At 32.4% G+C, this 27,579-nt stretch overlaps 3 protein-coding genes across 3 annotated transcripts; 2 read left to right on the plus strand and 1 right to left on the minus strand.

The window, feature by feature from the left end:
* Positions 1-2,278: 2,278 nt before the first annotated feature.
* LOC18016759 (serine/threonine-protein kinase PBS1) lies at positions 2,279-5,472 on the plus strand. Its single transcript, XM_006399741.2, has 5 exons — positions 2,279-2,667; positions 3,166-3,368; positions 3,744-3,933; positions 4,215-4,606; positions 4,736-5,472. Exons 1-5 carry the CDS (start codon positions 2,547-2,549, stop codon positions 5,192-5,194), a joined length of 1,365 nt encoding a protein of 454 aa, XP_006399804.1. The 5' UTR covers positions 2,279-2,546; the 3' UTR covers positions 5,195-5,472.
* Positions 5,473-6,758: 1,286 nt separating this feature from the next.
* LOC18016760 (bidirectional sugar transporter SWEET15) lies at positions 6,759-9,065 on the minus strand. Its single transcript, XM_006399742.2, is given in 7 exon segments — positions 6,759-7,018; positions 7,020-7,304; positions 7,404-7,523; positions 7,618-7,782; positions 7,876-8,086; positions 8,200-8,236; positions 8,886-9,065. Coding segments are annotated over 7 exon segments (906 nt in total). The 5' UTR covers positions 8,938-9,065; the 3' UTR covers positions 6,759-6,982.
* A 16,567-nt stretch (positions 9,066-25,632) lies between these two features.
* LOC18016761 (NAC domain-containing protein 83) lies at positions 25,633-26,879 on the plus strand. Its single transcript, XM_006399743.2, has 3 exons — positions 25,633-25,978; positions 26,074-26,321; positions 26,408-26,879. The coding sequence occupies exons 1-3, from the start codon at positions 25,798-25,800 to the stop codon at positions 26,729-26,731; spliced, it is 753 nt and encodes a 250-aa protein (XP_006399806.1). The 5' UTR covers positions 25,633-25,797; the 3' UTR covers positions 26,732-26,879.
* Positions 26,880-27,579: the final 700 nt, after the last annotated feature.

Below are 27,579 nucleotides of genomic sequence, written 5' to 3' on the forward strand. Positions count from 1 at the left end.
TTGGGGGAAATGGTAGATCAGACCGAATTAGTGTTTATCTTTATTAATCCATTATTAGAGTTTCTTCGACGATACTAATTATGATTTTTTTCTCTGTTTTAATTGTTCTTTTTTTGTTATATATTTTTGAGGTTCGTTTTTTCGGGGTATCCATTGTCCGTTGACCGAGAGTGGAAAGGTTATGCGTCACACGATCTCCTCTTTATTGAGTTTTTTTTTTCAAGTTTTTTTGTACTTTGTAATTGTTGTATTAATCAAACTCAACCTGATCAAACTTTGAGTTTTTAATGTTGAATACACATTGTGAATTTTTTATGTACATATTGAGCAATTTCGTTTACATTTGGCTGATTAAATATTTTCATTGTAAACATAGTATAATTGTATAACTCAGGGTCAACCTTTAGTCCTGAAAAGCCTAAAACTAGAAAACGAGGCATTTTTCAACTTTCTAAAAAATTTAGTTAGTATTTTAATTATTTTGCTATTATTAAATTAATATGTGTATGTATAAACAAGATAGATTACTCTAAAATGAGTTACGGCATAATGTTTTTTGTGTTTTAATAATTTTTTTATAAAGAAAATAAGCTAGATGATAGTGGTTGCCTGCTTGGAAGGGAAGGAGTTCGAACTTGGAACTTCCCATTGCCATGAAATACTACCATATCTTTCACAAACGTGGCCCCAGAAAACTTAATGATATTGCGTGGCTTAAAGCCCATGTTCTGCATGCTTTAGCCATGGGCCGAACATACTGTAATCAATCTTTACGTTATCTTGCAATTTAGCCCATATTTTTGTACTCCACAATCAATCCTTACGTTATCTTGCAATTTAGCCAATCGTGCATTTTTGACGAGCATGAGATGATCACTGACTGAGGTTGAGGATCGAGGATCAAGGATCAACAACCAATTCAATTATCCACAAACGTCTAAGAATATGTAATGTTGAAAATGGAGATTCTTCATCTGACAAACATTCTAACAAAAAAAGATGAAAAGCAGAATGCATAGACAACCAAACACATCAACTACAGCAAAAAAAAAGCCCTTAGCTATAGAGATCAACATGTAGTGAATATGATCTCAAATTCTCAATTTTAGAAAGTGTCAGATTTGAGAGCACACATATAATTTTGTTTGTCATGTTCTTCAACAAAAAATTAAAGTAGCAAAACACACATAAAAATAGTTTACATTTTCCTGAGCCCCAAATTCAATGAATCTAGGTCGGGTCGAACACAAAGAAACACTAGTAAATTGCCAACATTTTTGTCGAGATTTTTTTACTGTCAGTCTACAACACGATTATCAACCAGTCATGGATATACACAATACTAGTCATATCGTCCGCATACCACACATGATGTAATTTTTTATGTATTTTTTTAATTATTCTCTAAAAAAAATTATGATCTATATATCTGTATTATGTGCTAGCAATAGCATTGGCATACGCCTATTTTTGGAGGGTCATGCTTTCGAGTTTCGAGTGAATCCATATAAGATAGTTTTGTAATGATGATTTTATCAATATTCTTGCAAATCTGTATTGGATGAAAACGATATCTAGTTGTTGATGGAAATAGATGTTTGCCACATATAGAAATACACACAACAAACTTGCCATCATAATTTTAAAATTGGTACAATATAATCTCTAACAATTAATTACCGTTTTTGTAAATTATATTTGTCATCCATCGTCTGTGCCATTTGTAACATCTTCTTTCCTTTTCTATAATTAATAACAATAATATTGATATAATTATCTGTCACTGTGATAACACATCTAGAAAATGACAAAAAAATACTTAACCTGTTTTATAATAAGTGATGATTTTAGGATTAATTTATTTATTTCAGAATTGACTAATATTTTCAATATTCTATGCAAATTTAATTATTTTATCCTTATGTTTAGCAGTTTAGGTAAATAATAATTAATATTTAGTATATAAAACAGGAAAGTTCTGTTTTTATCACATTGTATAAAGAGAAACAAATCTGAGAGCAAAGTTTGTTGTGCTTTTATTGACCCAAGCAAATAACTGTATTTAGAAAATTAAAATTTTTGTATTAAAAGAATTTTTGTATTTTTTTTTCAGCTGTATAAAGAAGCTTATTATTTGTTTGATTTGACTAAAAGAAAACGAAGTTTATTGCTTGGATTGAAGATTATCGTCAACGAAAAAGTTAAAGGAATGAAGGATTTACTGAGTTTCCGCAACGCGTCATTGTTGTTAATTTGCAAATGGTAATAGTGTGAACACTCGTGGACGACAAAAGAAGCTGCTTCATCTCTCTCTCTCTCTCTCTCCAAACTCCAATTCGTTTTTTTTCCAGTTCGAATCTGAACAAAAGTTGGTTCTTTCTCTTGGTACCTGGAATCTCAATTCCCCTCCTTTCTTTCTGGGTATAGCAAAAGTTTCTGGATTTCTCGTTTTCTTTTTCCATTCGTTCCTTTCTCAGTATAGGATTCAAGGATTTTTGTAGTTTTTGATTACTCCTTAATTCTTCCCTTGAGAAAATTGAGTGGAGATGGGCTGTTTCTCGTGTTTTGATTCGAGTGACGATGAGACGCTGAATCCAGTGGAGGAATCCAAGGGTCAGAAACAATCCCAACCGACAGTATCCAATAACATATCTGGACTCCCTTCAGGTTTTTTTTTATTGAATCATGATTTCTCATTTGTTTTATTTGCTATCCTCTATGGTTACATGCTCCCAAGATCTGGTAATCTGATCTTGACTTGATCTCATCACTATTTACTCTGGTTATAAGTTTTAACAACTTGTGAGATGTTTTAGGCTTATTGGGCATGTTCTGATTCCACTGTGATTGGATTTCTTGGCCTGAGATGAATGAGAATCATGATCCTTTGCTTCAATTTCACTTGTTTTGATCTGATTGGGAATTCTCAAGTTCGTTCTCAGTGTAAAGTTTGTGTCTTTGAAATGAATTGGAACCTTGTGGATGATCAGGATCACATGATCCTACTGAATCAAGATCAGGATCTTAGATTTGTTTAGTTGAGGAGTTGTGCCCTTAAGACATTAATGCAAGTTTTATGCTTGTTCTTGGAGTTTAGGCTGGTATGAGGTATTAGAAGACTGTGGATGCGTTTGGTAAATTGATTGGTCTTGATGATGGTTGCAGGTGGGGAGAAGCTTAGCTCAAAGAGCAATGGAGGGTCAAAAAGGGAGTTATTGCTTCCAAGGGATGGGCTTGGACAAATTGCTGCTCATACATTTGCTTTCCGTGAGCTCGCTGCTGCAACTATGAACTTCCATCCTGACACTTTCTTAGGCGAAGGTGGTTTCGGACGTGTCTACAAAGGAAGGCTTGACAGCACCGGTCAGGTAGTTTCTTTTGCTTTTGATTGAATTACAGGAAATTACATCGCATTTCTATTTTTAGAAGGACACTCTTTGTGAAACGAAGAGAGTATAAGTTAAGGTCGTGGTGCTCCCTTGGCTTTCATCTTTTTGCTTGAATAATGAAATTGATAGGAAATGGATGTGCAAGACTCTGCTCGGTATCTTCCAATAGTACAAGGCTATATTACAGTGTTAAAAAAATGGCTGGCTTTGTTATATAGGTTAATATGAATTTTGCATACTTGGTGAACAGTTCGACATTTATGTTAGTGTTACAGATCAGTAAGTTAGCTTGCTTATTTGGCATACATTGATGGTGTTTTACCTCTGATCTATGTTTTTCTTCATCTGTGTCAGGTTGTTGCTGTTAAACAATTGGACAGGAATGGTCTACAGGGTAACAGAGAATTTCTGGTAGAGGTTCTTATGCTCAGCCTTCTTCATCATCCCAACTTAGTCAACCTTATTGGCTACTGTGCTGATGGAGATCAACGCCTCTTGGTTTACGAGTTTATGCCTTTAGGATCACTGGAAGATCACCTCCATGGTAAATCACCCGCACTTTTCTGATCTTGTAACCATTTTTGGACCCCAGAGATTCTTTGTGATCTTAGTCAATATCAAAACCAAAAGATTCTTTCTGATCTTAGACTCGTAGTCAATGTCAACTCTAACTTTAGCAGATTCTTCATTCATTTGTTTCTTTATTATATTGTATCACCTATAAATTATTCATCTTGGCTTAAGTTGAGAAGTAGTAGTTGCTGGTTTTTTTGTTTGACAGCCACTAACACATAAACTTATTAAATATTTTCCTTACCGCCCCAGATCTTCCACCGGATAAGGAGGCCTTAGACTGGAACATGAGAATGAAGATAGCTGCTGGTGCAGCAAAAGGTTTGGAATTCCTGCATGATAAGGCAAACCCTCCGGTTATCTATAGAGATTTCAAGTCATCAAACATTTTACTCGATGAGGGTTTCCACCCAAAGCTTTCTGATTTTGGGCTTGCTAAACTCGGACCAACAGGAGACAAATCTCATGTCTCCACTAGAGTCATGGGCACTTATGGTTATTGTGCTCCCGAGTACGCAATGACCGGTCAGTTGACAGTAAAATCAGATGTCTACAGTTTTGGTGTGGTTTTTCTCGAGCTCATTACTGGTAGAAAAGCAATAGATAGTGAGATGCCTCATGGAGAACAAAACCTGGTGGCCTGGGTAAATACATTCTTCATCATCATCATCATCCACTTTTACTTTCAGTTTCTCATTCTCTTATGCAAAAAGTTTGAATTTTTTTTTTGGTTTTTCAAGCAAAAACAATTGAGAACTTTTTGGTGTTAACAGGCTCGGCCATTGTTCAACGACAGGCGAAAGTTTATAAAACTGGCGGATCCTAAGTTAAAGGGTCGGTTTCCAACGCGTGCACTATACCAAGCATTAGCTGTGGCTTCAATGTGCATCCAAGAGCAGGCGGCTACACGTCCTCTCATAGCAGATGTGGTCACTGCACTCTCCTATCTTGCAAACCAAGCTTATGATCCAAACAAAGATGACAGTAGGAGAAACCGTGATGAAAGAGGGGGAAGGTTAATAACAAAGAACGATGAAGGAGGTGGTTCGGGAAGTAAATTCGATCTAGAAGGTTCCGAGAAGGAAGATTCGCCGAGAGAGACAGCTCGGATTTTGAACCGAGATATCAATAGGGAGCGTGCAGTTGCAGAGGCTAAGATGTGGGGAGAGAGTTTGAGGGAGAAACGTAGACAAAGCGAGCAAGGAACCTCAGAGAGTAACAGCACCGGGTAGAGCCGTTTTGGGTCTTAACCCTTTTTTTTGTTCTTATTTCTCAAACTCTCATTTATTCTGAAACATAGATAAAAAAAAAAAAAAAAAGAGAGAACAGAAAAGAAAAAAACATTGGGATGAAGAGTTGCTGTACATTATATGTGATGTTGCAATATGGGAAAAAAAAAAAGATGACTCTTTTAATAACCAAACTCTAATTGAAGATACTGGAGAGTTGATGTTCATGTAAATTGTTGTAGACTTTCTATTTTTGTTTTTTGACAAAGAGATTTTTGATGTGTCACATGTGGCAATGTGGACGTCTGATGGATGATTGAATTTGCAAAGATCCAAAGATTTGTGTTTCGACACTCCTTTTCTTCTGTGTTTCTGTGGTGTGGCTAATGTCCACACTCGCGTAGTTTCGGACAACGTGGGTCACATGCCCTCGCAATCAGACAATAATTTTAAGGATAGTTAGCTTATGGCTGGTCTTATCAAGTTTTTTTGTCGGGACCTTTTTTTATTCTTTTTACTTTTGACAGTGTACTCTTTTTTTGACAGTATACTCTATTTAGATTGATTTCTTATTTTTCTACTATGTTTAATTTTTTTTCTCTGTGAATGACTTTCTATGACCTCTAAATATTTGGAGGATCTATCCCTTACTCGAAAATTCGTGGTTTTTTAGTTGTATTTTAAGTAAAGAAAAGGTTAGTCTAAAAAGAATATATGATTATTTTGAATCTATAAATTACGAGTAACTTGTCATAAACCGCTTTTATTTATTAGTCGAATTTTGCCATAAAATATTTTTTTGTCGGATTATGTCGCTATCATTTAATATATAAGTTGATTAACAAATTTACATATTGTTCTTTTTGAAAATTAAAGACCTTTTATAAATATTGGCAAAAATAATTTTAAAATTTTTTTAAATACTCGAGATAGTATAATCATATAATATTAAATTCTTTTTTGCGACAATTAAAAAATACTGCATTTTGCCGCTATAACTCTATTTTCAATGAGCAACTAAAGTACATACATAGATTGATTGTCACTTACTCCATTGAGTTACTGATGATGTAATTCTGCTTGGCACTGTGCACACGTTACACCTTTCACATGAATTACGTATTAGCTAGCAGACAGTCTTTATTTAAACCTCGAACGTATGTCTTGACGTCAAAAAGAAAAAACATTGGAACGTCTTCAAAATTTATTCATTTATTTTCAAAAGAGTTATATACTGTATAAACCACCAGAGGCTTATTTAATCTTGGAAGAATTTAGTAGGATTACTTATATATACTTGCGGCTACTTAAGTAATTTCTCTTATTAAAGTTTTTCATCGCTGACCTGAAAAAAAATACTTTGTATAAAGTTGTTAATCCTCAAAATCAATGAACAATATGTCGTCAGTGGTACGAAACCATTCGTTTTCTAATTGACGGCGACATTTTAAAGACAAATGTAATCATAACCAAAAGAAAAAAAGTGGTCAAATAGCTTATTTATAGAAGTAGTTTAGCTAGTGGCTGCGGTCTATAATAGCAAATTTTGTAAGAGCACACAACTATAGGTATAAAACTTCACAAAGATAATATGTTCACTATTAAAAAAAAGGATAAAATTTGAAACACAAAACTTTATGCAAAGTAAGGACATCCATAATAAATAAATAAGAAACGAAACAAAAATGGAAACAAACAACCGATACAATTTCTTCCTTTGGCCGGCCGACGAGCCAAGAGAGTGAGAGAGAGAGAGAAAAAGAGAGAGAGATATTTGGGATTTATTGACACTTAAGAAACAGATTCAAGACGGGCAGTCTCCACGTGGGCACTTTCCGTCTTCAAGTGACGGTTCCTCCTCTTTCGTAACTTTGGATGGTTCTTCTTCATGATGATGAACCGCGTCAGGCAGTGGGTCCACCGACTCAGTCATCTTCACGTCAATTGGGTGCACTTCCGACACACCTAACGGACTCATCACGACAATACTCTTAAGTTGTTGGTCTGATGTATTAACCTTCTTTTCAATATCCAATTTCTCCCCTGAGTTTCTGTAAACTCCGTACAAAACCATTTGCACCATCCCTAGTATGAATCCCACCACGTTTGGAATCTACAAACAAACCAATATAAAAGTAATTAGTAAACTGTTTTTTAACCAAAAATATGGAATTTAAGAAATGGTAAACATAAAAAGGAAAATTGTGCTTACAGCTATGCATATGTCGTGGAGGAATAAGCCATAAGCGAACCACATAACGGCGCTTATAGTGAGGAAGAAAGAAAGCGTGAAGGGCATGAATTCCACACTCTTTGTCTTTATTACACGCGCCTTTTTAACAACAAATTAAAGGATTTAATATTTAATTAGCCCGCTAGTTAGTTTAAGATAAATTAAATTGGATAAAAAACGCATAGCTAATTACCACGATCATTAGAGGGGCAGCGAAGACAGAAACAGAGATGGCAACGCAAACCCAGCCGATGACAGAGACTTGGAGGGTAGGACTTTTAACCACAAAATGTGTAACCATTAGAATCAACGAGAAGAAAGCTACGTTCATCGTTATGAACAACTTCATAGCCGCGATCTGCAACGCATGCATTAGAGAAACATTTAGAGCCCATAATTCACCATTATTCATGCTTAATTATTACCTTAGCGGAAAGGTTATTAAAATTACCCTTTTGTCCTTGGTGGCGTAAGCGAAGAACATGGCGATGTAGAGGGTCTCCACGACGCAGCCGAAGGAGTTGATGGTAATTAGGAGAAAAGCGTTTTGCTTAATTAATGCGTAGTATAGCCATAGCATGCAGCTAAATAGCGACACTTGGTACGGTAGAGACTGGAAACTTTCCGTCGATTTTTTCTTGTATATTCTATAAAACGTTGGCCTGCAAAAATCAGAGAAAATTTCTTAGCTAATCATTCTCAGATTATTCCTATATATTTTTCAAATAACCAATATCTTCCGCTAAAATAATATTTAATAAATTGTATTACTTACACTGGAGCGAGGAATACGAGGAAGGATATTGCGTTTCCTGTAAATTCATTAAAAAAAAAACACAATAAACAAATGAGTTGATTGTTTTAAAAGGCTTCTAGTTTTCTGGAGACATAAGTAAATGAATCAACCCGAGTTCTCTAACCAACCTCAACAGGGAATTAAATTGCTGCATTAACCGCACTACACGTACCGAGTATATGGACAACAATGCGTGACGATTTTAATTTGTAAAGCTTAATTTCTTATTGATGTACTTTTTTGGTAGTTTTTTATTACATAATTATAAGATCATCTATGATCCCAAATGACTCGTCTAGTTTTGTAAACGAAGAGAAATCTAGAAGCACTGTTTGAGATATATACATATATAGGTAGGTGGGTCACGATGAACTCTCCATAATACTAAATTTCATTTCTTAGTATATACTTCGTTTTTTAGTTCACATCTTACTAATACAATGGAACCGTACTTATCGTTTATAATATTGAAAACAAACCTTAGATACGGAGTTGCAACATTATAGATGCTGCTGCAAATTCTTTATTATATATATCCCCGTTCTAATAACTGGTACGACTAGTTATACAATATATTAACAAGTAAAAAAAATGAGAGAAGGAAACGAGAAAAGCTAAGGAAGAAACTTGAATTTGATTGTGTGTATATATCATTAAAACATTACCTAAGGCGCCGAATACGATAGCGAGCAAATGGTGATTGATCATGATGCCCATTCTCTATAAACACCTAGAAGAAGCTTTTCCCGTACAGAGATTTCTAAAGGGTCTCAGTTTTTGAAGCCCTAAAGTTTTCTCTTTCTCTCTCTTTCTCTCTCTCTCCGAGTTGCCTCTTTTTATTTCATGGAGGAAACTAATGAGCCTCAGGTGGTTTATATATAGCTCCAAAATAACCATACTAGTCAAAATATTTTTAATTTTTATTTTGAGTTATTTGAAGCGTGTAACGTGTTGAGTAGAATAAATAACAAAAAAAAAATATCGAAAAGGGGAAACGAACTCAGCCTGGTTGCATGACAAGTGGAGAAACTAGTAGGTAGCGTTGCATTTTATCATTCACTAAACTCTATACTCCTTTTCTTCCCCACTCGCATCTCACACGCGCGTGCGCTTACGTCCTCTTCCACAATTTCATTTTCTTCACGCCTTCTTCTTTAACTAGCTTTCAAAAATCAGATTAATTCCATAGTAAGTTTGAACTTTATAGACGATAGATGAATATCATGGTGACCAAAAGTCTACCCAACATCAACCAACATAGTGGGAATAATCACTAGATTACAATGCGATTTGTATAATTTCTATGTAGTGCTACCAAGTGATTCCTTTTTAAAAACAAATTTCAAATATGAATTGGACGTTCCAAAAGATCCATCAATCTATTGAATGAACACAATAATTATAGACCTAGTTTACAGTAACATAGAATAGTAGGATTAATCATCGGCTAATCAATTTCATATTTGCTTACAATGAATTTAATTGTTTTGTCTGTATTCTCTTTATATAATTAGTTAATGATACAGATGGGATCAATTTAATATAAAGGAGTCTAGGTAAAATTGATTAAGGTCTAAAACAGCTAGAAATCTAGGATGATGACTAGGTTGAAATTTATTCCAATGAAATTTATAGGTGAGAGCATTTATACGCAGAAAATGGACGCCGATTTCTTTAAAATTATGGTATTTTTAATGATTAATCAAATTAGAAAGAAAAGAATAAGAAGAAAACAACACATTCACATCTCCTGATCAGATTTCTCTTTGTTTAGAAGCACACGGTTTTTTTCCTTGTACAAAAAGAAAACGATAAATCATGCATGTTTTTGGGCACACCTCCACGCGTCAAAAGAGAGCGTCGCGCGTGATTATTTAACTAATTAATTAAGGTACTAAACAAGAAAAAAATGATGCGTTACGGGAGAAGCGTAATTAATAATAGCATGGGAATGAAAAATTTGTGCAAATCACGTGACCTCTCCAAACGCTTCCACTTTTAGCCGTTTCTTTAGAGTTTGTAGAGACACACGAGAGCTATAAGCCACGTCATCATATGCTGACTAGGCATCTCTCTCTCTCTCTGCTTTTGGTAAATGTCTAATGTAGTAAATATCCATCAGTATTCAGAGATTGGTTGAATGTACATTTCCTTCTTTCGTTTTTTCCAATATCTATGATGAAAGGAATCAAAATATTTCGAAAAAAGTACGAAACAATTCTCCATTTTTCGAGGGCAAGTTAAAACAGATATTAAAAGTGGGAAGAAATGGACAAAAGAGGAGTGACGTGGTAGGCGAATGATAACAATGATCATGGGTTTGTTAAGTCCTGCTTGTTCTTATGCGTTCTCTCTCTCTCTCTCTCATATTTTTTTTTTAATTTTGGTCCCAAATTTATAAAAATATGAGAGGTGCCACTTTTGTGGTTCTCCTCTACCTTATTTCTCCATCTCTCATTGTACAGATTACTGAAACTATTGTTGGTATATATATCTTACATTTTCTTTCATTGATTGGTACCTAATATGTTTTTGGTTCACGTACGTTCCCATATGCTGTTCTTGCGGATTTGCAATCACATTCCCCTAACTATTCTGTACTCTTTATTTTCATACATCAAGATGTAATCTTGAATTGAACTTTAAAAATGGATACTCTGTTTCAAAATAAACATTTATTTTTTTCTAAATAGACAAGCTAAAAATTACAAATGGTCATCAAACATAGCTAACTGAATAATTTTGTATTTAAAATTTAAAATCACTTAAAATAAAACAACTTTTTTGTTTTGCTAAAACATCAACTATTTTGAAATGAAAGAGTACTATGTATTACTTTTAATTGGTAAAATAGTTTTCTCCCAAACACCGATTATATTTTATCCAATTTTATATGCTAGTTTTTTTGTATATTATCTTATTACTTAGGACTAGATGGTTCGACTATAGACTAATACAAAACAGAATTATACATTCTAATTAATCGATTACATTCTTTTAACAATATGTGTTAATGATTAATATTTTGTTTTTAGTCAAAATCAGTTATAAATTATACATTTTTGTTAACTTTTCAATTTTGATCCATCCACTTTTTAAATGGGAATATTATAAATGGAACTATATTTTAAAAAGAATTCTACAATGGATATTTGCTCACTTAAAGAATTAACCCAAACTAAGAAAAGAAATATAATCGGCTGATCAAACCTCAATAATTCAAGCACCTATGTGACCCACATTGATAAATGATGTATGCATATAAATCTGTGTATTTTGTTTGGTTAAAATAAATCTGTGTATGTTGCTACCACATATAAGAAAAATTAATGACAATCATGTGGGCGAAATTAAACCATCCGATCCTATCGTTTTCTGATCTCTATCGGTTCATACGAATCTAGCTTTACACACACATACATTTATATAGCTACGCTACATATAGATTCAATGATAGATACCTATCGATGATATGTTAGCGAATTGATAAGAATTTACTAAATAAATACAATTATATCATTATTATGATATCGGTCAATTGAATCTATATTAGCCAGAAGAACAGAAGTTTTGTTTGTATCTTTATTGATCTCGATCCATGAAAATAGGAGATAAGCTAATGACTCATTGTTTTTTTTTTAAATGAATCATATAAAGTTGTTGAAATCATACACATTTGTAATAGTTAAGTTGCTAATATTAGTTGGTCGGGTGACAATATGCAAGTGAAATCCGTCACTCAAATCCATATCCAGCTCTTGATTACATTAAACTTCTTACAACAACAAAATCATGGAACATCGGCTATATACTCAGAACGAAGACTAAATCAGGTTAATTAATTCATTTCTACCACAGTCACAATTTTGTTTCCTTGAATACTATCTTCTTCTGGAAAGTCAGCTATTACACCTATTAAATTACATAAACGGATCGAGTCTGAATTACTATGTTATCAAACATTAATTGAAGCAATATAAAAAACGAGAATGCGATTTTGTAGAAGCTTAAAAATGGCTGATATAACTATTACTCATATATATGGCCAAAGTGCTAACTATTTAAGACATAAAAATACGAATTCCACATATTACTTGCGTGTATCACTCATTATATAAATAGTCGTAAGAATGGTGTTTTCTAGAGGAATTCCAATCATACATATAAATAAACAAAAATATTCTAGAAAGAGAATTCAGAAATGTAAAAATTTATCTTTTTGGGGTAAAATGTTAACTGTAACAAAAGTTGTTCAATGTGCGTTATAAATTTCATATAGTAATTAGTACATATTGGCATATTGCAAGACAAATTTGCATGTATAAAGTACGTGTTTTGTCGTCTACGTAGTTTCTCAGTAACCCCATACAACATATTTAAAATTTTTAATGGAAATTTACAAACTTATCCGCTGAAGTTAATGGACAGTTATATAACCATAAATGGTAAGTATATGAAGCAAATATAATCAAACGGATGTTCCATTTTCCTTCTGCCTCAAAGGATGGGTCAAAAATTATAGTCTTATAGATATCTTGAAAATGGGTCGTTCTAATTAATAAACTATGGTCATTTTTATTAGGATTATTAGTCAAGGATAGAATGAAAGTGAATGGCGAAATATGAAAGCAAATAGTAAAGAGGGGAGGGGGAGAGAGCCAGTACTGTAAGCAGGTAATGATTGAATCGATTCTATCTCCTAAAACTCATTTTTCTCGTTTTTAATGTTTTCGTGAGCTAATCATCTTTTCTCAATAGAATCAATCAAATAGACCCATTCTCAGGTTCCTGTATTTGATAACGACTTCTTATTATCGATTTATATATATGTACATATAAAAAGATAATGGCAATTACCATACTTGAATAAAATGTGGGATTGCAAAATTTTCATTGTAGATAACAAGCAAACCTATACGTCATATATAGTTCGAATCTTAAGTAAAAATTTATACTCTTTGTTTCTCAAATAGGATGTTTTAGGGACGTAAATACATTGGTAAGTTGAATATAGATTAAGAAAAGTTAGGCTGAAAAACAATACGGGATTCTATAATCTATATCCTATTCATTTCTAACTAAGAAAAGTTAGTTGGGCGAGAATGATCAGCTGTGATAATAGACTGGCTTTTTTTTTTACCATAGCAAACATTATATGGAGGGGATTTTCGCTTCAACAAAAAAAATATAAAAATAAGACACTATTTTTTAATTACTTAAATACAAATTGAATTAAATTGCTAACAACTAACAAATTAAATTGCGGGTTGCCCATAATCCACCTTAGAGGCAAACCGTCAAAAATCTCCACTGGTTTTTTAAAAACTTTTTTTGATTTTTTTCGACAAATCGTTATTGTCTAAATTACTGACAAATTTATATCTTAATGCAAATTTTAACAGAGTTGAGATATCCGACTATAATTATTCCTTTCACAAGCAATCATGACTTTAAACAATTTTCTTTTTAGAGGTTTGCATGAAAAAAAAAAAACAGTTTCTTGTGAAAGTACTAGTGTCAATCATATGCTATATGTGCTACATTCAGCCTTTGGCACGTCTCTTTTCTTTCGCAAAATGGGTTTCGGCTATATTGTCCGTACTTTGAATTTACATTTTTCTAGTGTTTTTGTTTCCTATTGGCTACCTCCGCTACTGTTTTAAAGGATTTTTATGAACCTACCATTTTTGTGGAGTTTGTGGTATTCCTTTCGCATGATTGTATTTGAATGAAATAACCTTGCCCAAGAAAAAAATATGGTGTATATTTACCTATATATGGATAAAAATAATATCAAGGTGGAGAGTCACGCTCAAGTTAAAAATGGAAATGACTATACAAAAACAGAAATAATGACTCAAAAGTTTGAAGGGCCCAATAATAAACGTGGGGTTTTCTATATAATTTCATTAGAACTTGATACATATGTTTCAGACACAAAGAATTGTGGTCAAGTGGTCAGAAGATTCCACACGTACCCATACAATTATTGTCTTCTGGATACACCTAGAAGGCTAGTAGGCTAGAACTAGAACACCTCATTCCAATTACCCCATCTCCATGCTTTTTTTTTTTTTTTTTAACCTGGGGTATCCCAAACCTATGGACAAATATATCTCATTTTTTCGTTGTTACAATATATATCATTTTTTTGTCTTTTTATATTTTTTTAAAACAATTATAAATTTTATGAAATAACTATAAATTTATATATACCATAAGTCGTGGACATATATCTGTTGTAAGGATGAAGGAACTACAACAAAACAATCATGGTTGGCAAAACTAATTTGTTTATCAGTGAAAAATATATAATACTACATATGGACAAATAGACTACGTTGCTAGCTGATACTTAAAGATTTGTAATTGTAGTTGTGAACGCTCATAAGACTTATGGAATACGTATGGAGAAGTGGAAGAAAGCACCCAAAAAAACAATTTGAAGATTGATGCATTGAACGTTAACACATCTCATATTTTCCTTTTCATCAGGTAAAGGCAAAGGCAGGTTTTTGCTTTTTAGACTTTTTCTGTGACGTGGCGATATTTATTCTTATTTTCTTTGTTCTTATTCGTCAACGTGTTTGTTTTCTTCACTTTCCAACCAATTAATTGTTGTTGTGTTCAATTCATTTAGCTTACTAAATAATGAAATGTATCATCATATATCATGCAATCATCATTGTTCTGTGTGGTAAATATGTAATCATTAGTTCAATCATAAAGACTTCCTACAATCTGGCCTAATTAATAAAATAGATGTTTAAAAAAAACCCTCCTAAGATGTCTCTTAAACAAAAAGTTCGTAAGATCCCATTCCAATTAATATCTCAATTAAGTTCTGAAATCTTCCCAATCGTAGACCAAAACAAAATATCTGCAACGAAAGAAAATATGAATTTTTTTTTTTGCTTTAGTATATTTATTATTTGAAAGCAATAATAGTTTTGAACTTCAATACATATGTAACCGTTCTGACTGTTTCTGTCCTTATGCCCCTCTAATTCGGCCACTGTCAGATCTCGTACTCGTCTGTCGTCTGTCGTCTGTCGACTTTCGACGATCGGTTTTCTACTCCAACAATTTTGAAATATTTATTGACTGATTTTACAAATCACTAGCTACGTGTAGTTTTCCCATTTACATAATAATATATAATTAATAATAGATATGAACACATTTATCTGTTGTATTCTATTCGAAAGAAGAGACATGAGACATCTGTCTCGTACTAATCATATAAAATGGGGGCATGAATGTTTTTTACGAAGATAATATATCTAAATTGTATAATTGCATTTAACAATTGTCATTACTCATTACAATTTACTTTCCTATTAGAATTCATATTTTTTCTATCAAGTAATGATAATTAATCTTAATAATAAGTTTTTTTCTTTTCGTCAACTACATTGCACCTGCTTTTTTATCCCACGGTGTCTTCATTTCACTTTAACTGTATTACAAATCAAGATTTAATAAACCATGCATGAATGATGGCCTAGAGTATTATCTTCGACTTGCTCAATCACAAATTTCTGAGCATACATTTAAATGAATGATTGGCGTAGCGATAAGGCTACGATTGTGAGACAAGATATTAAACCTGGAAGACATGGACCACCTAAACTTTATATTTATCGATTCAAATTGTTACGAAATGATTAGGTGGCAGCTTTTTCTCCCTAGTTAAGTGTTATCCTATTTTCTAAAATATACAAAGTGTTTACTATCGAATAGATATATAAAACTTTATTTCATATATACAAGCACCTCAAACAAGAAACATTTGTTGATATGTGAACAACAAGAAACATTTGTTGTATAACCTTATAGAGTTATAGTTATTGCATTAACTTGGACCACCCTAAAACGAATTAGCGACACGGCATCATCATCAATTAATATTGTAGTTAGTTACACACAAACGGAATTGTTTTAATTAAGGACAGATATATTGGGCAAGTCAAAATGATGGACTTGTTATTAAAAGGGTAAAAAGTCATACTGCCAAGCAAACAAACTCATAGCTAAGGTGATGGACTGACTACCATGTTGATTTTTTTTACATAAAACTACTGAAAAATATCTACATATGAAGTAAATCCAGTCTTTGGGCAAAATCATATGATTCAATCCTTTTCTGTGGATATTAAAATACTCCGGCATTTAATTTCCAACTATCTTAATAAAGCATAAATAAAATATCAGACCTACCTATCAATACGTGATGTACGAGGATCTTTTTTTTAAAGGATTTACGTGATGTACGATTGCTTGATCCTTTTCGTACGTTTTATTTTTCCATCTTCAGTTCTAATTTTTCTTCGGTTTGGATTTTTAGCAGTTTTTCTTATTCAAAAAGTTTAAATAGTTGAGGTCAAAAAAAAAAGTTTAAATAGTTAAAGTGTTTTAATTCATTGTAAACCTATTTCGTACTGTATGAAAACAAGAAGTTATCTTTCGGTACTCTACTATAAAATTAGTCAGATTATTATTTTCTTTTTGTTTCCGCTAAACGAACATATAGTGTGACACAAAATCTGCCACTTACTTTTGTAAAATACTGTGACACAAAATCATCATAAAATTGATTCTCCAACATATTCGTCATTTATTAAAAAAGTTGCTATTGAATTTTTTTTTTTTTTTGGCTAAAATGTTGCTATTGAATTTTGTCGTCTAATTATTAACGATTACGTTACAGAAAACTTTAAGTATTCAAAAACACTGTCTAGCTAGTTACAAAAGCTTGAAAGTACGGAATTCAAAAATTGTTACAGAGTCCTGAGTCCTGACATTCATCTACATGAATGAAAACGTACCTTTTTTGTTAAAGAATGAAAATCTACTTAATATACTCATACATTTTGTTATATGATACTAAACCACCGTCCGACTTAATTCCTCAAGTTTCAGTTTAAGGAATTATTGTTTTAAGACGAAAAAGCCCACCTCACAAGGAGAAAGAGTTCCAAACTTGTGACACTCACCTACATGAACGACAAATTTACTTTTGTCTACACGTTCATTATGTAATATGACATTCATTAGTGACCATATATACTTGAAACTATTGTATCACCATCCGACTAATTTCGTCAATTTCTTCGTAAGATAATTATTGTGAAATCGCCATATAATCCGTGGTCATGGATCGATTCTCATCTACTGTGGTTTTTATGTTGGCCGCTATTACCTTGTGATAGTTAAATTTACCTACAATTGTTTTTTTTTTGTTGCTAAAACCTACAAAATATTTCAAATAATCTAAAGCTAAAAGTTCCTGAAGCCAAAGAGTTTGTTTTATTTGAAATTTTACAGAGATAAGTGGGATGAAGGTTCAAATTTGTTTAACTAGTGCCATATTAATACGTGTGAATAAAGATACACTTTTTCACTCATCCAGCTGAATGTTAAACCGTGTACTCAATTAATCTCTATCTTATAATTGAAATAATTTGCAGACTCCCTCTTGTTGTCAAATAAAGAACCCAACAAGTTATAATGGGCCAACATCTTGTTGACCTTAAAGGATTAAAAAAAAATCTTGAGTCATAACCGAAGTCCTCAAACAGGCCCAAGCTAAACCACACTTTGCCCATTTTTCCCTTTCTAAGGTGTACGCACTGCTACGGCCTCCGGCCTCAAAGCATAATACTGTATAAAACCCAAACCAAGAATGGACCAAACCGAAATGAAGTTTATTTTTCGAGTGATCAATTTACTCTCAAACCAAAGTAAGCCAATCCAAACCAAAATTAAATAAATCAAATTTAAATAAACAAATCCAAACTGAGAAAATACATACAATTAGATAAGCCAAACGAAATAAGTATTGGTCTTATTTATGTAAATTTCCCCTTTTCTAACTAGATTTTAAACTAACATGCTAATCTCTAGTGAGAATAAAGATTGTCTTTAGTATAAATTTTCGTTCTTCTTTTTGAGATTTGAGAGGAAAAAAGAAAGAAAGTAAAACAGAGAGGAAGATGAAAGTCTAACCTTTAGTAGGATGGAACTTGTGTCTTTCAAGTTTGGAATAAGCATCAAGGAAGCAACTTTTTTTTTCCTTCTCAAAAGCTCAACTATTTTCATTTTCCCGAAAAAAAAAGAAGAGAAAGTTGGCACACGGATTGGTAGCAACACACGTGAGAGAATAAAAAAAACATCCTTTTATAAGTTTTTAAAGCTCTGATTGGTAACCTGCGGAATGACAGAATTGCGTTTTTAAACACAATTCCGCAGGTTTTTTGCCAATCAACAAAAATCCGCGTAATGAAAAATTACATAAAAAAACGCAGACTGCGTTTTTGCTTAACAAAAATACAAAAGAAAAGTCATTCCGCAGAAAAGCGACTTATAAGTCGCTTAATCTATTCCACAAGATTTTTTCCACAATTCCACCATTCCGCAAAATTACCAATCAAAGCCTAAGTTTTTCAGTCATATGACATGAAAAGCCATACAATGTTCATGTCCACACCAAAATTTAAGAAAAGCAATCAATTAAAACACATTCCAAAAACTAATTAAAAAAAAATTCATATTTCAGGTTGCTTCACCTAAAAGGATTCGTCTTTCTTTTTGTGGGTTTTTATTCAGCTTCCAAGCTTACATAAGCAGACTGCAGTACCTTGCTGTGTATATTTAGGTTTCGCATAGAAAACGATTATATGTAAAACTGTAAAAGTAATTTGAATTTGATTTTTTTTAATATGATTTATTAATTATGTAACCAAGTATCTACGAAAATATAACGCAAACAGTAATATTTTGTAAAGGCATAGTGACATTGTCCTGAATTATATTCTGTGAATTCCTTAAATACTATAGATTTGGATCCAGCGTGCTGACGCATTTTCAGGTTATGCAACAATAAGTATTGATATATAGTCGACTACATGATGCTTTTAACAAACAAATTCCAATAAAACTCTGACAATAATATTTTTTTCGAGAAGCTTATGTGCTACATTGAGACATAATATATAATAATCACATTTTGAAAGTATAATATACTCATATGCTCACAGTTATACTATATCTTTGGTCTAACAATATAATTTGAAGGCATAAATCCAATGTAATTAAAGAGAGATTTGAAAGCACTTAAAGTCTTTTCCTTTTCTTTTTCGTTTAAAAGCACTTGACAACCTATAATACATGTAAAAAATTCAAAAAAATAAAGAAAGGTTTCTTTAAGAAAGGAGGTATGCAACTTTGAGGTTGACAAAGTGTAGCTTCAAAATGAAGAAACTGAGATCATTTAGATAGAATAAAAGCAAAACCTAGCTACTCCTTAAATACATTAAATATAGAAAATGATTTGTAGTCAACTTCGATATCGATTATGAGTGATGACTTTGAACTTTCAATATATTTATTTGATTTGTAGACAAAAAGTATATATATATATATATATACTTGTTTGATTCTAGAAACTAAAATGCTTTAATCCAAGATTTTTTTTATCAAACAGTGTATATCAAAATGTAATTCTATGAATTCAACCAATTAGAATTACGTGAATATTTCATTATTTTTTTCAAATTAGAAAGACGAGCTAAAAGTTTTTCACTAGGCGGAAATTAAATTTTGCGGTCTTTCTAAACACATGATCAATCTTGCGTATAATAAATCTTGGGATAATGGTTTTTCGATAAAAAGGATCAATAGTAGATTAATAATGAAAGTTCGGTTCATATTTCATGTAGAAATGTATGCTGACTCAAAAAATTCACATGGATTTTATTTGCATACTTCTGTAAATATGATTATTTACATACGTAATTAGATAGACGTTATGCTATATTGGACTGGTCATTGGCATATGATTGCTTGTACGTGATTTTCTGCAGGGTTAAGAAATCATTACATATTTATTATTTTAGTTGGATCTCTGAATTATTAGTAAGAAACCTTCCATCCTGGCCGGCAGTTAATTGTACACGATCATCATCGCGCGTTTGAAAACTAATATAGTTTATAATATAAAATTTATATCCTTAGATGTATTGCAGTTTAACTATCGAAGGTCTAGTAGTTCTTTGAGACAATTACGAGTTTTTATGTATACGTAGAATTTAGGTTCATCTAACTATATAAGGATTAAACTTTCGTAGTCTTATATTGTGAGTTTTAATTCCTGTCTATATGGCTATATATATTTCAGTTTCATCATATGTACCCTAAACGTAATTAAAGAATACCCGCTCAATAGCTGAAGCTCTAAATTGCCGTGAAAAAATGAAGTTCTTAACACGTGAGCCTTGTAGTTGTAGAGAAAACAAGTTTGCTTCCTTCAAATTTTATTTCTACCAATTCACGACGATCATAACATCAAGACTCTGTGGAAAAACGTAATTTGTAGTTAGATCAGAATGAATAGAACCAGATAATATAAATATTTGATTTTTTTTGTAAATAAACTCTACTCCAAACTACAGATATAAATGAAATCGCCTCTTCCATATTTTGCGTTTATTTGTGGGTTTTCCCTTTTCCTCTGGTTCTTTACAAATGTTTTTTTTTCTTCTTTTTTTTTTGTTGCTAAAAGGGTTCTTTAAAATGTTCAACATAAGATATTGTTAGCAAAAGATGTGCGACATATTTGCCACGTACTTAAATGCATAAATAATTTTCAGCATGCCGAAAAAAAAAATTCTTAAATGGTAGCCTAATTTTAAAACTAAGGAAAAATATATTTATATATTTTTAAATATTACTCCCTCCACTTTTGTTGATGAATTTTTCTAGAGTTTCACACATCTTAAAAAGTTTTTCTTTGATTATAAATGTAGATTTTTGTTATTAAACCATTTTCTATAACTCAAAACCAATAGTATTTTCTGTCAACCTCTAAATAAATAGGAATTGAATAAATTTAATTCTTTTCAATCATTATCTCTTAAATTATATTTTTTCTTAGTTTTATGTATAACAAATACATAATCATGTTTTATTAGATACAAAGCCATGTTTTATTAGATCTCACGAAAATATATGTCAGTAAACAGATCTAACAAATACAAAGCCATGTTTTTCTTAGATTTCATGAAAAAGTCAAATTTACATGATCGTAGAAAAAAAGAGAAATAAAACCCTCAACGATTGTAAATTTTAGTCGAGGGGGAAACTACATGACCATCGAACCTCGAGGCTCGAATTGAAGTAACTATTAACTATTAGTCTATTAAGCATATTTGAGATTCAAAATCATTTAGTTATCGTTGCACCCTTTGACGTTTCTCACTTTCTCTCCAACATCCCCACGCAAACTCCGTTGACGCTCTCACACGCAATTTTACATAATACGTATCTATTAGTTCACGGTACGCCTAAACTACATAGTAAAATTTTACATATTACAAAGTGAAGGAATTTTTAAATAAAATTGTAAGGAAAAAAGATTCGGAGCCGCAATATTACTTACGAAATCCTAATTTGATATTTCTGACCATTGATGGCCAAGTGCAAGTGGGGTGCGTGTGCCTTCTTTTTCTTTTTGCTTGTAGGATTCTCTTATCTATAATATTTTCCCCTAGTTTCATCCTTTTTTTTCTTCTTTTTCCTACTGTTATAATATAGGAGGCCAAACAATATATGTAGTTCTTTCATCGTTTTGAGTCCCATTAACAGCATGTAACCCCATCAAATGTTTACAGAATCATTATTGGGAAAACGGAAATCTATATAACATTTAAATTAACGGAAATAGTTCGTGATTAGATAATTAAGTTGAGTCTCCGAGACTCAATCACTAGACAAATTCTTTGTCGTTTGTTTAAATATATATTTTTAAGAAATGTTTTGAAATCAATCATCCGAACAATATTTTAATAAAACGTTTTAAACCAATCATTCTGAACATAATTAGAAAACTTTGCGGATAAAATAGGTCGTTGAAAATAATAGAGGGCATTTTGGTCAATTTAGAAAGGGACCATTCATTGAATGTGATTAGAAAATTTGAGACAAAGAAGATTTGGGAAATCGGGAGAGAGGGAGAGATGAGAGATGATTTGGTTGCATTGCATTTTGTGTCTCCGAGACTTTTCAATCCGACGTGTGAGGCTGTCGTTATAGAACCATGTAGGACCCTTCGCTCTTTTATTCCCTTCATCGACCTTCATTCATTATTTACATTAATGCCCCTCGTCATACACATATGTATACTACAAAACCATAAATAAGTAGTGTTGTCTTTCTTTCTTTTTTGGACAAAAAGTAAATAGTTCTGTCACTAGATTACCATTTACCACTTATGTTTAACTCTATATAATGCTGAATTTTATATGAATAATTTATTTCATTATGGATAGACTTTTACACATCGATTATGAGATCAGCGGTAAAACTAAAATATAAGAATCAGTCGTGAAATGAACGAAGAACAACAACATATATAAAATAAATACCTTATTCTCGTGATTTGTGAATCTCATATCATATTACATCGTCGAAAACGACGGGTAGTACAAGACCATATATGTTATTCTATTCAAGTAAACCTAAACGAGTGGAAGTTATCGTTTTAATTTTTGATATAACAGATTTTTTATAAAAAAAAAACTTTAATATAACAGCGACGAAGACATCCTTAATAACCATGATATAATATTTTAAATGTCTATATTTTGTTAATCCTTGGTCTCAATAGAGAGGTAACTTGTAGTGTCGATAGTGAATATTATTATACCGACAATAACGTCACGCCTTTGTTATTTTAAAGATAACATATATTTGGACGAAACCGATCACTTAATTTTTATTTAATTGTAAAGAAAAATTTCATGGGATCTATACAAACAGGAAGGTTGACAACGGGATTGGAGGAACTTACAGCACACTGTCAGCTTCACGGACCCCTTGACATTGATTTTAATTTATTTTAGCTATATTCACATGAATTAGTTTCAATTACTTTTTTAAGCAAAAATTAGTTTCAATTTATAAAAATTGTTTTTTTATTAGTTGTTTTGTTGCCGGTCCTTCATTCCTATCTCATATACTATGTAGATATATATTATATACATGGATATTGTTGTCTCACTAATCTGTATATATGCAGGGCATGGTCCATACACCATTAGTTTTCAAGTTGGTATTCGAATGTATATACATATATATTTTGTTCTTTCACTTTGTAAGAAACCATTGACTTGTCTGGGTATTTCAGATGGTGATCAAAGAGTTCCATAATTTCTTCTTTGGTGGTGTGGTTTGAGTTGTCAATATTATTAATTAATAAAATTGATATGTCTATTACTTAGCCAAGGGGCTTAGGGGCATATGCTTTATTAGTATTCAAATATGTAAATCTCTTTGAGAGTAGAAATTAATTTATATTTAATTTTTATGTCCATATACTGATATACATTGATAAATAAGCGCACCCACTCGGCCACTCCATAAAATGGAATAACAGAATATATCAAGTAATTCAGAATCATTGCTATGTTTTTCTATAAATATTTTTAGTGTGCAACTTATATAAATGATATTTTCTAAAGAAAACGTACGAATATTTTCGATAGATACATTATTAAACAAAAAGGAGAAATAGTTGCGTTTGTTAAGAACACTAACCACAAATTCCAATCCCCACAACACGAGGGAAAAACACTTAGAGGGATAATGGAGGAACTATATATGTAGATGATATATTGTGTGCCCATAGGCCATAGACCATATCACATGATGACTCTCTTTATTTGTCCATAGAAATGTACATATGCATGTAAGATGTATACACAGTTACACATGAGCAACTGCCAACTGTACGAGCCCAATTCCATAGCATACATTTTTTGTTATAACCAATGTCTAATTTTTGTGAGTTAAAAGAATGTCTTAGAGGTATACTGTATATAGTAAAAACGTAAAAACGTAGTCTGCGTCTTCTGTGGACAAAAACGTAAAAACGAAGAGTTACGAAAATATAAAAGAGAGGAGCATGACCATGTCATGGGTTCGAAAGCTCACGGATAGATTTGTCGCTCCTATTCCAACATGTTTGTCGATATCCATTCTTAGGCATTCCCGAATTGCATTAGGAGGATACTCCTAGACCCTAGTTGGGTAGGATCTATTGGATGTACCAAATCAGTCAAGAAAATAAATTGACGCTTATCTTAATTCATTCTCTGAATATGAGAATCTCGAAAGTCCATTTTTGTGAATAATGATGGCAACGGACAAACATTCCAACAAAAATGACGATTTTGTAAAGTTTCCAAAAACGAGTTACCTTTGGCCCCTGATTAGGCTGCGTGATCCCAAATCTTATCTCGGTTTTATACAAGCCCGTCGTATTCCCATTTGATCGTGTATGACATCCATATATGGTGAAGTACCCAAGAGTAACTATACTTTCTTAATTAAAATTCTTACTTGAATAGTTGGATTGTTATTATTCTTGGATACAGCATGTTATATATAGAGTATATTTTATACATATATGACCGTAATAAAATATTTGGATCGATGTTGGACTTGCATGTAACGTGTTGAACATCGTAGAAAACATTATCGTGGTTCGAGAAGCCTTTCCTAGTTAAGTACTTCAAAACCAGAGGCTTAATTACGATTATTTTGTCCCCCTCTCTCATCACCACCAGACGAATCCCTATCTTTGCTCCTCCCATCTCTCACAATATACACAATTTATTCACATAATTCATCAATAATTAAATAAATCTTAGTATCCAATTCCAAAATTATCGGTGGAATTTTAGAATCTCAATATGTGTAAACATGCAAACGCATAGGGAGATCTCCGGCTGTCAGCATGACATAAGCTGACCTCATCGCCACCGCTTTAGCCGCGACTGTCCCGAACGGACCCGCATTCGCATTATTTAAAAAACCTTACCGGACTCTCTCAAACATAAAGCATGTAAATGACGATAGTGCCCATTGGATATAATACCAAAAGGGAAAATCATATATGTAATCTAAAAAGTAAAAACTAATAGGGACATCGTTTAAACCAAACGAAGCATATTTGGAGAATGGACGACTTAGGTTGGTGGTTAATGTGTGTGGTAAAAAGAATATTATCATCTCCACGTTATTTCGTTTGAGTGTATGTATGATTACGCTATAATTTCTTTTACACGAATTAAAAAAATGGAGTTGTTTGATAAAGTAGTCCTTTTCAATATGCACACACAATTATTTATAGTAAAAAAGAAAGTTATTATGTTTGAAGAGTTTACACTTTACAGATGAAAGATACAAACAAAATAGAGAGGAGGTAGATACCGACGATAAATAATAATAATAATTGAGAGACATAAGAAAAAAAATATAATAAATATAGCAATGAATATTAGAAAAAAAATGAAAAGATATAGATTTATGAAAATGGCGTCAAAAGGAGGAAGGAGATTGAGTATGGTTTACGCCAAAAAAACAACAATAAAAAAATATAAAATAATTAAAAAGAAAAGGAGTTGTTCGTATCGTATTCTACCTTATAAAAACACACCATCCTTGTTTCCCTCTTCCTACACCGCACTCTCTTCTTCCTCCTCTGTGATTTTATCTCTCTCTCCTCTGTTTGGACCCATGGATAAGGTTAAACTCGTGAAGAATGGTGTTCTGAGATTGCCACCTGGATTCAGATTTCATCCCACTGATGAGGAACTTGTGGTTCAGTACCTAAAGAGAAAAGTCCTCTCTTCTCCTTTGCCAGCTTCCATCATTCCTGATTTCGATGTTTGCAGAGCTGATCCTTGGGATTTACCTGGTTAGTTCTGTTTTATAACTCACTGTTTTTACTCTTTTTGGTCTCGAACCAGCGACCTTAGACTTATTAAACTCTCTCTCTCTATGTTCTTGCAGGCAATTTGGACAAGGAGAGGTACTTCTTCAGCACAAGGGAAGCCAAGTACCCAAATGGGAACCGGTCCAACCGGGCAACCGGTTCCGGTTATTGGAAAGCTACCGGTATCGATAAACGGGTCGTGACCTCTAGAGGAAATCAAATCGTTGGGCTGAAGAAAACACTCGTCTTCTACAAAGGCAAACCACCTCATGGCTCAAGAACCGATTGGATCATGCACGAATATCGCCTCTCTTCCTCTCCTCCGGTACAATTTCTCTCTCATTGTCCGGTTTAGTTTCGGGTTTTCTTCACCTTTAAACATCACTGAATTTAGATTCCATTTCTGTGCAGAGTTCCATGGGCCCCATCCAGAACTGGGTTCTTTGTCGTATCTTCCTAAAGAAGAGAGCCGGTAATAAAAGCGACGACGACGACGGAGATAACCGGAATCTTAGATATAATAATAATGACCAAACTGAAATAATTACAACAAACCAAACCGAAGATAAAACGAAACCAATCTTCTTCGATTTTATGAGAAAAGAAAGGACTACGGATTTGAACCTTTTGCCGAGCTCTCCATCTTCCGATCATGCCTCAAGTGGACTCACGACGGAGATCTTCTCTTCTGATGAAGAGACCAGTAGTTGCAATAGTTTCAGAACAAATCTTTAATTTAATTTTAATGTTGACTATCTTAATAATTTAATATTAATACGACTCTCCTTCCCTTTTTTTTCCCATTTTACTTGAAAACGAATCTTTGTCCTCTCTTTCGTTTCGTGTTAATTTTTTTTTTTATATATAAAATAAATTTCGTGAACTAGTTGAATTTTTAGCTGAGTAATCAACCACCCTATTCAAGAAAAATATATTAGTGTATTACCTTTATTCCGTACCAAAAATTTCAATTCTTCTCGCAACGGTCCACTTATTAATGCATTTAATATATGTTTACAAGTCATTGTACAAATTTAGAGTAGACACTTCATTTGGAGATACAGCCATAAACGGAAAATATATATTTGGAAAAATAAAGAAGAAGAAGCAATAGCTCTTATTACACGTTGGTTTGGGGTTTTCTCTCCATGACATGACAATCCCATGCCGAAATAATTAGAAGTATTCAAAGTTCAAACTAAAAATTATACTAATCTCGTTGTTGTTAATAAAAAGGGAATGTAGGAAATTATTATGAAAGAGGAAACTATCGAAGTTGAAATTATATGTCCTCTCTGCACGTGACCGTGAAATTATTAACATAAATACACAGTAGAACCTCTATAAATTAATACTCGATAAATTAATAACCACTATAAATTAATAAATTTTGCTGATCTCAAATCGGGTCAATGTAAAAATCTATCAAATTCGATAAGATAATAAGATAATAATTTTTTTTGAAACCTTTATATAAATACATGGTTCCAACAAAAACATAAATTAATAATTATATAATTTTATGCAAATATATGTAAATTTAATATTCTAAAATATGACTAATGTGTTTGTTTTTAGTTAAA

The sequence above is a fragment of the Eutrema salsugineum genome, unplaced genomic scaffold (assembly GCF_000478725.1).
Source record: "Eutrema salsugineum unplaced genomic scaffold, Eutsalg1_0 scaffold_2, whole genome shotgun sequence".
NCBI lineage: Eukaryota > Viridiplantae > Streptophyta > Magnoliopsida > Brassicales > Brassicaceae > Eutrema > Eutrema salsugineum.

What these genes read in the sequence shown, in the direction of transcription:
- LOC18016759 (XM_006399741.2), top strand. Translation starts at nt 2,547, where the DNA reads ATGGGCTGTTTCTCGTGTTTTGATTCGAGTGACGATGAGACGCTGAAT. An exon ending in CATATCTGGACTCCCTTCAG is followed by an intron (nt 2,668 to 3,165) that starts GTTTTTTTTTAT and finishes TGATGGTTGCAG; the next exon opens with GTGGGGAGAAGCTTAGCTCA. An exon ending in GGCTTGACAGCACCGGTCAG is followed by an intron (nt 3,369 to 3,743) that starts GTAGTTTCTTTT and finishes CATCTGTGTCAG; the next exon opens with GTTGTTGCTGTTAAACAATT.
- LOC18016761 (XM_006399743.2), top strand. Translation starts at nt 25,798, where the DNA reads ATGGATAAGGTTAAACTCGTGAAGAATGGTGTTCTGAGATTGCCACCT. An exon ending in TGATCCTTGGGATTTACCTG is followed by an intron (nt 25,979 to 26,073) that starts GTTAGTTCTGTT and finishes ATGTTCTTGCAG; the next exon opens with GCAATTTGGACAAGGAGAGG. An exon ending in GCCTCTCTTCCTCTCCTCCG is followed by an intron (nt 26,322 to 26,407) that starts GTACAATTTCTC and finishes ATTTCTGTGCAG; the next exon opens with AGTTCCATGGGCCCCATCCA.